General features: G+C 40.0%; 1 protein-coding gene across 3 annotated transcripts in view; it reads right to left on the bottom strand.

Moving 5' to 3' along the window:
• Positions 1-7,266: 7,266 nt before the first annotated feature.
• Positions 7,267-15,079, bottom strand: part of tncb (tenascin Cb) — a 194,080-nt gene continuing 186,267 nt past the window's right edge. For all 3 annotated transcript variants that reach the window (XM_033618445.2, XM_033618447.2, XM_033618449.2), the window contains one exon: positions 7,267-8,683. In XM_033618445.2, coding sequence (XP_033474336.1) covers positions 8,573-8,683 — 111 coding nt within the window. In that variant the 3' untranslated portion in view covers positions 7,267-8,572. The remainder of the gene's footprint in view (positions 8,684-15,079) is intronic.

Raw genomic sequence — 15,079 nt, 5'->3', positions numbered from 1 at the left:
AACAGGAGAAATATGATCTTGTTTCATTCAGCATATATAGAGCAAATAGGATTGGTCCGAGCACAGAACCTTGCGGAACATTTTTTCTGGACTGGAAATAGCCACTCAGAAGCTGCCCTGCAGTCTGCACTACATGATGCACTCCGGAGAAAGATCCAGGACACCACCACTAGCATCACTAATGACATACATCAACTCATTGAATCTTTGGTGGGTTTAATCTATAAAACTACAGAAGCAACTGTCTATAAGCAACAATCTGATTTTGCTAGGTTAATGGACTTGATGTAGCTGACAGTTACTGTCACTGATGCAGTGATACAAACAGCACACACTTGGGCATTGCATTTTTGGAGATATTACCTACAACATGCTGACAGAAATGTGTCTTACAGGGTCATCTCCAACAGAGGGATGTCACTCTACAACATGCATGAAGGGGGACTGCAAATCACAAAGATTTCTTTAAGAGATCCAGGCTCTTTGATCCAGTCTCTTGGATAAACAACTAAGATCGTCTCTTTAAGGATGAATAGCATTTTTCAACCTGGACCCTATCTCCCAGTGTAAATTGGTCAGAGAGACTGATGTGAACAGAAATTCTTGGAATTGTGTTGAGGGAGCTGGCAGCAGCTGGAAGCCGTGGAATGAGCTGCAATGGAGGCACACAGGGCAACTGAACACCGTCACTGTATGTCCATTTAAAGTGATTATTTTTGCATACAGATTGTTACTATAAATGGCTGAGGTGTCTCTTTACCTTTTACTTGATCCAGTTTGTTAATGCCTCATTAAACAGAAGTCTCTAAAGACTCTAAGTCTTCTAAAATATCACAGGATGTCACAATATATGCTGTACAGCCATCTGACGCAAATTGTGATTTGTGATATTGGGCTTCATAAATAAAATTGACTGATTGATTGACAAGGTGTCACTGGTTGCAGGAAAACAACAGTGGAAATGTGTGAAACCTGGAGAGAGTATAATAACCAGAGTAGTTTTCAGTAAATGTAGTTTAGTGTTATCTCAAAGTTATCTAAAGGATCTAGGGGATTCTTTTGCCTGCGTCTCTCCCAGACTTAGCTTTATAATGCCACTCCTGAGTTGCCCCATTGTTAAACATGCACCTGCAAGGGTGCAGTGGGTTGGGATTTGGATTCTATTAAATAGGATTTTCAAAAAATTTTCATACATGTTTTTTGTTCTTGTTTAAAGTGTTCTTTGAGTAACTAATGATCTTTATACCCTGAATGTTTTTTTGTGTTGGAGAGTTGAGGTTTGATTTAAAGTACTCATAACCAAACAAGATATAGATAGGTACATCTATTGTAGTGTAATGTACTGATTTACTGAAGACATATACTGTACCTTTTAGCTGACCTTTAAAAGATATGTGTTGAAGCAATATAATCTGTGCAACTGACAAATTACACACTGGTTTAATATTTCATGTATTCTTATGACACACACACACACTCATTGAGCACTTAAGCATTGTGGTGGAGAAGTACCTAGGACTCACTGTGAATCATTTCTAAAAATAGCATGAGGATGGGTTCAGAAAACACTAGTGGAAAATTAGGGGAATTACAGTTTGTCCTGAGAATGACCCTAGTAAGAGGAGGCGGTCTTAGATCTAGGAAAAACATTACTCAGCAGAAATATGACACCATTATGGTGGAGAAAAAGTGACTCAGCAGAGGTGGGATATGTTACGATCAGAGCCAAGTGAGAAGGATTAAGGGAAAGAGATGACTCAGCAGAAATTCTACGATAAAAGAGCGAGCGCAAACAAAGAAATTCCAGCCTTGCTCCGGAGCTTGGCTCATTTGGGTTGTGATGTGTTTGTTGCCTGCGAGCACATTAAACTCAGTTGCATCTGATTCTACGTGTCTCCAGTGATTTTTTTTGACCTCTGAGTATTTGAGTTTTTGATATCTAATGGAAGATAAAGAAAGTCCGTTTGAGAGGAAAGGAGCGAGGTCGCGAGTTAAATGGCCCGGCTCGGGACCTTGACTTTTTTGCTTCTACATTATTTGGCGAGCCAGCCAGGAGGACGAGGAGGTCGGATCCTGAGATTGGGGGCGCTTGGCTGCACATCAGACGTACAGGTGGCCACCAGATAAGGTAAGCAGAGCCTTTTTTCTGCCTAAACCGGGTGCGTCTGAGGTGCAGTTGGGAGCCGCCAAGGTCGGAGGTATTTGACAAATTCCTCTCCTAAAGAACCTAAAATGTGATGTAAAAATTACTAACTAATAACACAACATTGGAACATAGCTGATATATTGCTGGAGACAACTGAATCTAGTGCAATACAGTGTGTATGTGTGTGTGTAAGTTAGAGAGATAAACATGGAGAGTGAATGTGGGAGGGAGTGAGTGAGTGTGTGTATGTGTGTGTGGAATGTGGGGGAGTGAGCTAGAGTAACCAAGCAGGCAAAAGAAAGAGTGAATGTGTGTGTGCTGAATGTACGGTAACAAATGTAGTGAGGAAGGTAGTAAGAGTAAAGTATTTAAAGTATTAAGAGTATTTAAAGTATTTAAAGAGACAAAAGTGCACAATAAGAGAAGAAAAGAGTCAGAGATACTCAAAAGCATATCCGTGGTTACCGCTATTGACTTGACAAACGCATCCTTTAAATCTGTGAAGGCAGGGGCGTTGAGCCAACCAATAGGCTGCTCGGGCAGAATGCAAAAATAAGAGAGTCAAAGGTACTCAAAAGCGAATCCGTGGATACCGCTAGCGACTTGCCACGCACACCTTTAAGCCTGTAGGGGCAGGTGTGTGTGAGTCAACCGTTGGGACAGCTTAGACGGAGAGCTTAGGGAATAGAGATTAAGAAAAGGCGTAAAGTAAAAAAGCTTCTGTGGATACCGCTGTTTTGAGGAAAGTGACCTCCCGGCCAAGAAGGAGGGGAGTCACCGTAGACAGAACAGGTCTGACACGGGCAGAACGCTTAAAATGTTGCAACCAAAGAGATAAAGGAAAAGTAAAAAAGACAAAAAACAAGTCAAAACAGTTAACAGATCGATCAAAGTGTAAAAATTGTAAAAACCTAACTGTAAGCTATAAAGTTGCTGTACATACAGTACAGGCCAAAAGTTTGGACACACCTTCTCATTCAATGCGTTTTCTTTATTTTCATGACTATTTACATTGTAGATTCTCACTGAAGACATCAAAACTATGAATGAACACATGTGGAGTTATGTACTTAACAAAAAAAGGTGACATAACTGAAAACATGTTTTATATTCTAGTTTCTTCAAAATAGCCACCCTTTGCTCTGATTACTGCTTTGCACACTCTTGGCATTCTCTCCATGAGCTTCAAGAGGTAGTCACCTGAAATGGTTTTCCAACAGTCTTGAAGGAGTTCCCAGAGGTGTTCAGCACTTGTTGGCCCCTTTGCCTTCACTCTGCGGTCCAGCTCACCCCAAACCATCTCGATTGGGTTCAGGTCCGGTGACTGTGGAGGCCAGGTCATCTGCCGCAGCACTCCATCACTCTCCTTCTTGGTCAAATAGCCCTTACACAGCCTGGAGGTGTGTTTGGGGTCATTGTCCTGTTGAAAAATAAATGATCGTCCAACTAAACGCAAACCGGATGGGATGGCATGTCGCTGCAGGATGCTGTGGTAGCCATGCTGGTTCAGTGTGCCTTCAATTTTGAATAAATCCCCAACAGTGTCACCAGCAAAACACCCCCACACCATCACACCTCCTCCTCCATGCTTCACAGTGGGAACCAGGCATGTGGAATCCATCCGTTCACCTTTTCTGCGTCTCACAAAGACACGGCGGTTGGAACCAAAGATCTCAAATTTGGACTCATCATACCAAAGCACAGATTTCCACTGGTCTAATGTCCATTCCTTGTGTTTCTTGGCCCAAACAAATCTCTTCTGCTTGTTGCCTCTCCTTAGCAGTGGTTTCCTAGCAGCTATTTGACCATGAAGGCCTGATTGGCGCAGTCTCCTCTTAACAGTTGTTCTAGAGATGGGTCTGCTGCTAGAACTCTGTGTGGCATTCATCTGGTCTCTGATCTGAGCTGCTGTTAACTTGCCATTTCTGAGGCTGGTGACTCGGATGAACTTATCCTCAGAAGCAGAGGTGACTCTTGGTCTTCCTTTCCTGGGTCGGTCCTCATGTGTGCCAGTTTCGTTGTAGCGCTTGATGGTTTTTGCGACTCCACTTGGGGACACATTTAAAGTTTTTGCAATTTTCCAGACTGACTGACCTTCATTTCTTAAAGTAATGATGGCCACTCGTTTTTCTTTAGTTAGCTGATTGGTTCTTGCCATAATATGAATTTTAACAGTTGTCCAATAGGGCTGTCGGCTGTGTATTAACCTGACTTCTGCACAACACAACTGATGGTCCCAACCCCATTGATAAAGCAAGAAATTCCACTAATTAACCCTGATAATGCACACCTGTGAAGTGGAAACCATTTCAGGTGACTACCTCTTGAAGCTCATGGAGAGAATGCCAAGAGTGTGCAAAGCAGTAATCAGAGCAAAGGGTGGCTATTTTGAAGAAACTAGAATATAAAACATGTTTTCAGTTATTTCACCTTTTTTTGTTAAGTACATAACTCCACATGTGTTCATTCATAGTTTTGATGCCTTCAGTGAGAATCTACAATGTAAATAGCATGAAAATAAAGAAAACGCATTGAATGAGAAGGTGTGTCCAAACTTTTGGCCTGTACTGTACATTGTAGTATATTTAGAAGTAAGTTGTAGTAAACACAGTATAATCTATTTAGAGTAATGCACGAAGCGTTGTATAAAGTGTTGTAAATACAGTAAAGTGTTAAATAAAATGTAACTGTAAAAAGACTGACAAATCATTGGGAGACTGACTAAACAGAGAGCACAAAAGGAGGGGGTGAGGCATGCAGCCAGCATAGAGTGAGGAACACAGCCAACAGAAGTGGGTTTATACAAAAAACAAAGCTTTGTTAAAATTTGATAGTTTGGTTCTGACCTCTATTGGGTTAAAGGTCATTACAAAGAAAAAAAGACATTTTGGGGCCTGAATGTTTTATCATAATCTGGTATTTGTGTGTTTGTTTTATGTGATTTGTTTCAAAGTTTTGTTACATGAGGTAGTTATTAACAGTGTCTCAGTGAAACAAAACCAGACAAGGGTAACCTAACGGTGTCAACAAATTGTCTGGGGACTGGAAACCTAACGGTGCCAACAAAAAGTCCACATGTTTCACTGATTGAACCAGTTGCTCGGGTGAACTCCATACAAACTGGTTGGCTGTTAAGGGGAGAATAAAAAAGAAATATCTGTTATTTTAATTTAATTTTATAGATAAATAAAATAAGTGATAAGTATAGTCTCATAAATGAATAGAATAAGCAATAAAATTATAAATAAATTATAAATGATAAGTCGCTTTAGTTTATAAGTATAGTTTTATAATAAATAAAATAACTAATAAAATAAAGAAAAAGAAGTTGAGATCAAGCTGTTAAGAGCTGGATGGAAGAGGGTGACAGCAGTAGTAATGAAATTTGGGCTGAAGAATATTGCATGACTGATGGTTCAGTGGACACTAGAGGCATAAAAAACACATTTCGGGTTGGAAAGAAGCTACATAGACAGTGAAGGGGGTGAACAGATAGAGAGAATCAAACTAAGCTGTTAAATAAATCAAGTACACGGGCTCGCTGCTGCAACATTGGGAGATCAAATTAGGCTGACTTCACTGGTACAACATTGTGGACCAGAGATAACACAAATAGGGAGAGTAATAAGGCAAACACATACATTTCACCAGTGACAGGTTAAGAGGTGAGGTTATACATAACTCACAGAACACCTGAAATAGATGGAAGAGGGAAATGAAGGGAGAGTGAGAATAAGACGCAAGAACCAGGTCTGTATGATGCAGAAGAGGAAGCAGACGACGAGGGAGATCAGATATGGTCAGACACAGACTCAGGGGAAGAATACGAGGAGAGAGCAGTGAAGCTTACAGGATTAATGAAGTCATATACAATGCCGGCAGAGAAGGACAGTACAGAGTCAGCACGGGTTCAGCTGTTAAAACTCCAATTGGAAGATGCACGACGTAAAACCAACGATGCAAAAAAAAAAAAAAAAAAAAAAAAGCAGAGAAAAAATCAACCAATCAGATGGTTCAGCAGCTTCCGCCCTTCCCCATACACACTCCAGATCTATTTCCGACCCCAGAGTGGGTTGATCCTCGCCCTCCCCATTGGAGTGGCTCGAGAAGAGGTACAGGAGGATTCAGAGGCAGGGGTGGGGGTCGTGGCGACCCAAGAGGGGGTCAGGGCGGTAGAGGGTGTTTTATTTGTGGAGCCACCTTGAATCTCCCTGTGTCTAAACACCAAATATCATCCTCAGCAGTTGAACTAACTGGGTTCTCGGGACAACCACAAAATCTGCCGCTCACCAAACCACTCACATTTGCATCTCATCTGATTCTACGTGTCTCCAGTGATTTTTTTTGACCTCTGAGTATTTGAGTTTTTGATATCTAATGGAAGATAAAGAAAGTCCGTTTGAGAGGAAAGGAGCGAGGTCGCGAGCTAACTGGCCCGGCTTGGGACCTTGACTTTTTTGCTTCTACACTATCCCTTTGATATGAACCAGATGATCTCTAAATTTGTTGTTCAGCATTTGAGCCACATCCTATTTTTTACAGTATGGGTGAATATCAGGAGCAATTTCTAGATTACGTAACACTATCACAGGTGTCCTGTTTAAATTCGACATCTATTGGTGGTAAATATGTTAGTAACAGATTATTTCATTATTTAACAAATATTTCTCTGTGTGTCAATGTCCAACTTTATGATGGTGGCAGTGGAGGCTATCCTGAAAAATGACAATCTATGCCATATGAAACAATGTGGATTGAGCTTGTCTATGAGTGGCGGAATCAATGTCAGTCAATAACAAGACTTAAGAGAAACTTTTCATATTAGCCCCTCCATTAGCTGTCATATTGACATTCAGGACCAACATTCATTAGATGTCTGATCCAAGTTGAATATTTGTTGAGTACTACAGTTTTGTGCCCCGCATTGTAACCTGTTACCAGTAACTTCTTTACATGGCATTCAACACCTTAAAATCTTTGTAAAAGCTAACTTGTTGTGACTTTAAAGTCTCCATGACAAAGGAGCAAACTCTATCTAATGAGGAAGACCATGGTGTAACAAAAAGCTCTGGAATGAGTTAGAAAACGGACCCTGAGTCAAGACAAATGCCTAAACATGCTCCCTTTAAACAAACTGGTTTATTGTAATACAGTTTACAGAGACACACCTGTTGTTCATTCAGTTACTTATAAACAAACATAACAATAAAAACAAGCTTCATTTCCACGGGCAGGTTATTAGTTTAGTATGCCGCTGTGGCTGGGCCTGGGGGCTGAGGAGGCTGGGAGGGTAAGAACACTAACTACTTCTCTAGTTTTGACCTCTTAAGTCAGTTTTATCATCAACACATTCATAGATACCCTACTTTGTCCAATGAACTCAATTGGAATTGGTCATTTTTCAAGTTTTGAGCAACAACATCAAGGAAAATTCTCTTGTTCCACACATATGTACTGTATTCAAAAAAAAAAAAAGAAAGAAATATCATAAACACATTTGTTAACATACCGAGTAACAGGTCCTGCCTCAGTTTCACAAGAGAAACAAAACAAAATGGAAACACATCATCTTTTCTTCTCTTTGTTCTTTACAATACTGAGGCGGTGTAACGATGCCTTCAAGGGCTTACTTAGTGAATGGAAACTTTGCCATCCTCGTAGACATGGGATGTGGTGGGTAAAATACTTTTTGATACAATTTTTTTTCATGTCCATCTTATCACTTCAGATGTCTGTTTGTGTTGCAGGATGTGAGGGAATCTGGGGAGGATAAAGTAACACTGACACAAGTTAAGCACACAGACAAACAAATGACAAGGTAGATGGAGACATCTGAACTGTGTCATCTGAGGAATATCCCTTTTCAAATGTTCCAGTCAGATGTTTACATGTACACTACTGTACAAGGAATAGAATTGCTATGATTATCCAGTTGAATTATCACTGTATTATCAGTTTTTTTTAATGAGGCCCTGAACCTAAACAAGACCACATTGTACTAGAAACAGCTTGTCTTTTTTGTAAAACCCCAAATGTGAAATAGTGAACTGTATTTATTACTGAATACAACATAATGGCCAAGCTCCCCACAAATGCTGTAACAGAATCAGGTGAGACAGAGTTGTTTTTGCTCTCCTCTTTGGTCCGTGAGTAGAATCTGTGTGGGCTTGATCTAAGCCCAGTTTGTAACATGCACATTGATTTCTACACCGGCAGCATCTCCACAACCATATCACAGGGGGAGGGGGTTATGAAATCGAGGCTGATCTGTGAATGAATTGATGAGCTGGTTTTGTATGGAGGCTGCAGGGCTCTTGGCAGTGGCTTTGGTCGCTGCAGGGTGTGTGGGTGTAGGAGTCAAGGTGGTTTACGGGAAGTCCAGACAGAGTTGTAGCAGTGTTGTTGATGATGTTGTTGGTGGATTGCTTATGACCTTTTCCTTCTTCCCTCCAGGTTTCTGAAGTTGGATGGCCTGAGCTTCATCTCAGCAAACTCGATTGAGTGCTCGTGGCCTTTCCAGTGGAACCAGTTCACACCCTGGAGAGCAAAAGAAGGACAGATAATGTTAGTCAAAGTAGAGCTTGAAATACAAGTGAAGTGGAGGTCCTTAGACATGTTGCTGTCACAGATTCCCATTACAATGAAAGCAACCCTATCTCCACACAAAAACATCCAAATTGGACAGTTCTGGAAACCCCAAATTGTGTCCTGCAATTTACATGTGTCAACTGATACGATATATTTATTTATTTAAGTGTCAAGCACTCAGGGTGCCCAGCCCGCATGGGCTCATAAGACACTCAGCAACAAACAGCCTTGCATGGTGTGTGAGCAAATAAACAAAAACTAAAACAAAACGATATATATATTACAAAACTCAGATCAAATACACAGCGTTTTTTTTTCTCTTTTCCCAGGCTTTACAAATGAAGTTGGCTGTAGGGAATGTTCCTTTTCTAAAACATAATTCAAGTTTGTTGTAATCATCCAAGTAAAATAAGCCACTGTTTAACAAGCTCATTTTCTCAAAAAGTACATGGTTAAATTCATCGTACAGAGGACAAAAAAACATAAGACATAAGTTCTTAATTTGGGCTTATTCCATATTCCTACCAACCATTTTTCTTTATGTTGTTGGAAGAATATGTTGTTAATTTCTTGAATATTGCAGCGTAATCTATTGTGAAATATAAAGGACATATCACAAATAATGATTTCACCTCACTGGCCCAAGGAGATACTTTTGACGTTTCCCAATTGAAAATCTTTCTAGTCAGCCTATGTTCAGGCATATTTACCAATCTGTTCCATAAACGGAGCATTTCACATTTATGCCTGACATCTGGTGGTTCCCAACCCATGTCTCCACAAATGGCTGCTACTGATGTACGTTTATGAACTCTCAAAAGGGAGTGAATAGCCCTATATTGAACTGTGTTAGATTTAGCCTGGTCTTTAAAACCCCAGACCCCAGCTGCATAGTCTGAGACAGGACATACACAAGACTTATACAGTTGGGTAAATGACTTGAAACCTAGGTCTCTACAGTTTTTAATTTTGCTCAGTGCAGAGCCCAAAGCTCTGCCAGCTGAGTCTGATAGAGTGCCTATAGCTGGTTTGAAGTTAAATGTTTTTGATCCAAAATTAAATGGAAATGAACTTCTTTGTACAGCCTGTTTTCTAAAATGAACAATTTGCGTTTTCTCCTGATTTATCACAAGTCTCCATTTCCAACACCAATCTGAAACACTATTTAACATATTCTGGAGATCGTGTTCACATTCAGCTAATAAAACAATATCATCAGCATATAGAAAAATGCCCACAGTCATATCATCAATTTTAATACCAAAATTAGATTTTTTGATTTGAATAGCCAGATCGTTAAATTGAAAACAACGGTCGAGACAATACGTCACCTTGTTTCACCCCAATTGGTGTGGAAAACCAGCCTGTTCTGAAGACATTTAACCGCACACAAGCAGCAGGTGCTCGATAAAGTGACTTAATTGCTATATAAAGTTGACCATTTAGTCCTGATTTTATTAGCCTGTACTCCAGCAGTTCTCTATTGACCCAGTCAAATGCCTTCTGAAAATCGATGAAACATGCAAATGTTGGATTGTTTTCTTTAAGTCTTGCTCTGATAATAGAAGTGAGTATGTGTGGTCTATACAGGCCCTTTGTTTCAGGAAACCATTTTGCTCATCTACCAGCAATCCTGACCTTTATAAATTGCCAACTAATCTATTATTTAGTAGAGCAGAATGTAGTTTATAAACATTACTAATAAGGCTTATACCTCTGTAGCCAAGTGGTGATTCGGGGTCATTTCTAGATGATTTAGGGATAGGCTTTATGATAGATTTATACCACTGAACAGGAATGATGCCATGATCAAAACAAAATTGAAATAACTCAAACAGAATTCTAAATAATCTTGGAGACTTCAGGACTTCATAAGAAATCTCATCTATTCCGGCTGATTTCTTTAATTTGGCCTTATCTATGACTGTTTAACCCCCTCTGCAGTAAAGTTCGCATTCAGATATAAATTACAACAAAAAAGTCCTTGTTCATTTCATCCTCCAACATTGGCTTTGTGTCCGATATATTCTTAAGAAAATTATCATCGAAGGATGAATGGTTACTACCAGAGAATAAATCGCCAAAGTCCTTTTCCAATTTCTCTAGTACCACATTGATCTCAGAGCTATCCTCGCCAGTTTCTAATTCTACCTCCATGGGTATTTCCATTTTCTTCCTATGGCCCAATTTATTGATTTCCCAAAATTTCTGAGGGCAATGTGTTTGTAACCGTTCAATATATAATGAGTGGCCACAATAAAATTTATGTTTAACCTTCCCTAGTGTTTTATCAAAATCAGCCTGGTAATTATTGAATTTGTTTTTTAACTCTGCTCTCTTGTTTTTGATATCACATTTAAGATAGCTCTTTTCAACTGCTCTTAGGATATTCCAGAGGTTTTGTAAATCCTGATTCCAATAGGGCTTACATGTTCTTTTAAACCCTTTCTGGGGTGGCCTACTAAACCCATTTCTACCACCTTTATTTAACTCATTATATAAACAGTCACAAAAAGCATCATACCTGACATCCACCTCATCTTGATTCCTTTTATGCGACAATTGAACAATGAGCTCCTCTAAAACATTATTACATGAACTAGATGCCAGAAAAGATTCAGGTATTTGTCTTGTTAGAGGTCTGACTTTTACCTGTTGTTGGTTAGGGCCCTCATTGTTAGTAAAAAGTGGTCCAGCATGAAATGACAGCACGTGTAGGGAGTGGTCAGGTATCCCGCATCCATCCCCAATTAATATGATGCCGTCTGACCCTAACCTCTCTAGTAACTCATTGGGTGTAAAAACATAGTTAGTACAATTATTTAAACATTTGTGATGAGAAATCATATAATCCACCACTGCCCTCCCTTTGTAGAAACCGAAGTGGGGATATTTCTGGGGATATTCTCCGGTTGAGAACACAGCATTTAACATCCCTTAAAAATTCTACTAATATCTCTCCATAACTATTTATAAAACTATTTATATTGTTTCTAGGGGGCACATCATCTACATCTGTTATACAGTCATTTAGTTTGCCAATACAACTGTTAAAGTCTCCACATACAATACAGGCCAAAAGTTTGGACACACCTTCTCATTCAATGCGTTTTCTTTATTTTCATGACTATTTACATTGTAGATTCTCACTGAAGGCATCAAAACTATGAATGAACACATGTGGAGTTATGTACTTAACAAAAAAGGTGAAATAACTGAAAACATGTTTTATATTCTAGTTTCTTCAAAATAGCCACCTTTTGCTCTGATTACTGCTTTGCACACTCTTGGCATTCTCTCGATGAGCTTCAAGAGGTAGTCACCTGAAATGGTTTTCCAACAGTCTTGAAGGAGTTCCCAGAGGTGTTTAGCACTTGTTGGCCCCTTTGCCTTCACTCTGCGGTCCAGCTCACCCCAAACCATCTGGATTGGGTTCAGGTCCGGTGACTGTGGAGGCCAGGTCATCTGCCGCAGCACTCCATCACTCTCCTTCTTGGTCAAATAGCCCTTACACAGCCTGGAGGTGTGTTTGGGGTCATTGTCCTGTTGAAAAATAAATGATCGTCCAACTAAACGCAAACCGGATGGGATGGCATGTCGCTGCAGGATGCTGTGGTAGCCATGCTGGTTCAGTGTGCCTTCAATTTTGAATAAATCCCCAACAGTGTCACCAGCAAAACACCCCCACACCATCACACCTCCTCCTCCATGCTTCACAGTGGGAACCAGGCATGTGGAATCCATCCGTTCACCTTTTCTGCGTCTCACAAAGACACGGCGGTTGGAACCAAAGATCTCAAATTTGGACTCATCATACCAAAGCACAGATTTCCACTGGTCTAATGTCCATTCCTTGTGTTTCTTGGCCCAAACAAATCTCTTCTGCTTGTTGCCTCTCCTTAGCAGTGGTTTCCTAGCAGCTATTTGACCATGAAGGCCTGATTGGCGCAGTCTCCTCTTAACAGTTGTTCTAGAGATGGGTCTGCTGCTAGAACTCTGTGTGGCATTCATCTGGTCTCTGATCTGAGCTGCTGTTAACTTGCCATTTCTGAGGCTGGTGACTCGGATGAACTTATCCTCAGAAGCAGAGGTGACTCTTGGTCTTCCTTTCCTGGGTCGGTCCTCATGTGTGCCAGTTTCGTTGTAGCGCTTGATGGTTTTTGCGACTCCACCTGGGGACACATTTAAAGTTTTTGCAATTTTCCAGACTGACTGACCTTCATTTCTTAAAGTAATGATGGCCACTCGTTTTTCTTTAGTTAGCTGATTGGTTCTTGCCATAATATGAATTTTAACAGTTGTCCAATAGGGCTGTCGGCTGTGTATTAACCTGACTTCTGCACAACACAACTGATGGTCCCAACCCCATTGATAAAGCAAGAAATTCCACTAATTAACCCTGATAAGGCACACCTGTGAAGTGGAAACCATTTCAGGTGACTACCTCTTGAAGCTCATGGAGAGAATGCCAAGAGTGTGCAAAGCAGTAATCAGAGCAAAGGGTGGCTATTTTGAAGAAACTAGAATATAAAACATGTTTTCAGTTATTTCACCTTTTTTTTGTTAAGTACATAACTCCACGTGTTCATTCATAGTTTTGATTCCTTCAGTGAGAATCTACAATGTAAATAGTCATGAAAATAAAGAAAACGCATTGAATGAGAAGGTGTGTCCAAACTTTTGGCCTGTACTGTAAATAGACAGCATCCACATCAGAAAGGCTGTACATCCGGGCTAATAAATAATTAAAGAAAGAATTAGAAACAAAAGCTCTGGAGGATCCTTCAGGAGGCAAATAGCAAGTGAAAACTACAAAACAATCATATATCTTATTTTTAAATCTAATTGTAATTGCTGCAACTAAGGTATAAGGTTTGTGAAAAAAATTGTGGTTATGGCAAATAAACTATGTTTAATGTATGGTTAAGTTGGTTAAGGCAGAACACAAAGGTTAAAGGGACAGTTCATCCCAAAATGAAAAATACATATTTTATCACTTACAGTACATGTAGTGCTATTTATTAATCTGGACTGTTTTGGTGTGAGTTGGAGATATCGGTTGTAGAGATGTCTGCCTTCTTTCAAAAATAAAAGGGAACTAGATTGGACTTGGCTTGGGGTGCTCAAAAAATAAATTGAAAAATTCAATGTCTCTCTCTCTCCCAAAATCATGACTTGGTTGCTCAAGATAATCCACAGACCTTGTTGTTAACAGTTTTACATAGGAACTATTTCTTCTACTGAACTACACCAACCAACTGTATCACCGTGCAGAAGGAAGCACTCATCTATTAATGGATAAAAGCCTCATGCTCGTGACAGTGCAAGATGTAAACATTAATGGCGTCCACCTTGGCTGAGCTGTGACGTTAGTTATCTCAGTGGTGCTAAGTAAGCCAGCAGTGGATGAATGCTTCCTTCTGCACTGTGTTACAGTTGGCAAGTGTAGTTTGAAAGAAAGAAGAACAGAGGAAATAAGAAAGAATAATAGGAAACAGTTCCGACATGTAACCGTGAGGTCAGTGGATTTTCTTGAGTAACTGGGTAATGATTTCTGGAAAATATGTTTTATTGGCGCTTTGAGCACCACAAGCCAAGTGCCATCTATGTTGTTTCATCACTGTGATAGAGATTGGTGATTGTGGTGAGCAGAAAGTTTGCAGTGGAGATGCCCGATGAATTGTCCACCATCAGGAATAAATGGCCAACATGGAGGTGTGAACTATCCAACGTGCAGCGGAGGTCATTAATCCCTGATGATGGCCACCCAGAAGGGCATTATCCCTCTTATACCATTATCACTTTCCAAAGAAAAAAAATAAGAAAATAAGAATATTCATTTACACTTTCATGCTTTTTCTCAAGTCACAACTTGGCTTCCCTGGTAACACCTGAGAGTTTACTTAATACCTGGAACAATCATTACCACTCATTTGGGTTCTTTTGCAATGGACACGTTATTCACTGCTCCAGTAAACAGGACGAACCTGAGATACGACTTAGCAACGGGAGATATTCTAGTCCACTCGGCTCATAGAATCCTTTGGCTCAGCTATTAGCCAGAATGCTATTATGCTTTTAAGTCAATGACATTGTGTATGGTTTACAACTAGTGAATATAATTTGAGAGTATGTTTAACAGCAAGACAAGCTAGCTGTCCAGCCACTGTCACTGTCCCCAAATCAGTATCAAGATTTTCATGTACAAACAATTCGTAACTGTCAAATGCAGCCTAAAGTAACAAATTGAATAGCATAAAAGAGATGACTACTGATGTGATACAAATTATCAGTAATTTCAGAGGGCCTGTGTACTTCTTGCAGCTTGTGAGTTACACTCTCCAT

Source organism: Epinephelus lanceolatus, chromosome 9 (genome assembly GCF_041903045.1).
Source record: "Epinephelus lanceolatus isolate andai-2023 chromosome 9, ASM4190304v1, whole genome shotgun sequence".
Classification (NCBI taxonomy): Eukaryota; Metazoa; Chordata; class Actinopteri; order Perciformes; family Serranidae; genus Epinephelus; species Epinephelus lanceolatus.
The sequence above is the reverse complement of the archived record's forward strand: the minus strand, read 5'-3'. Positions and strand labels throughout refer to the sequence as shown.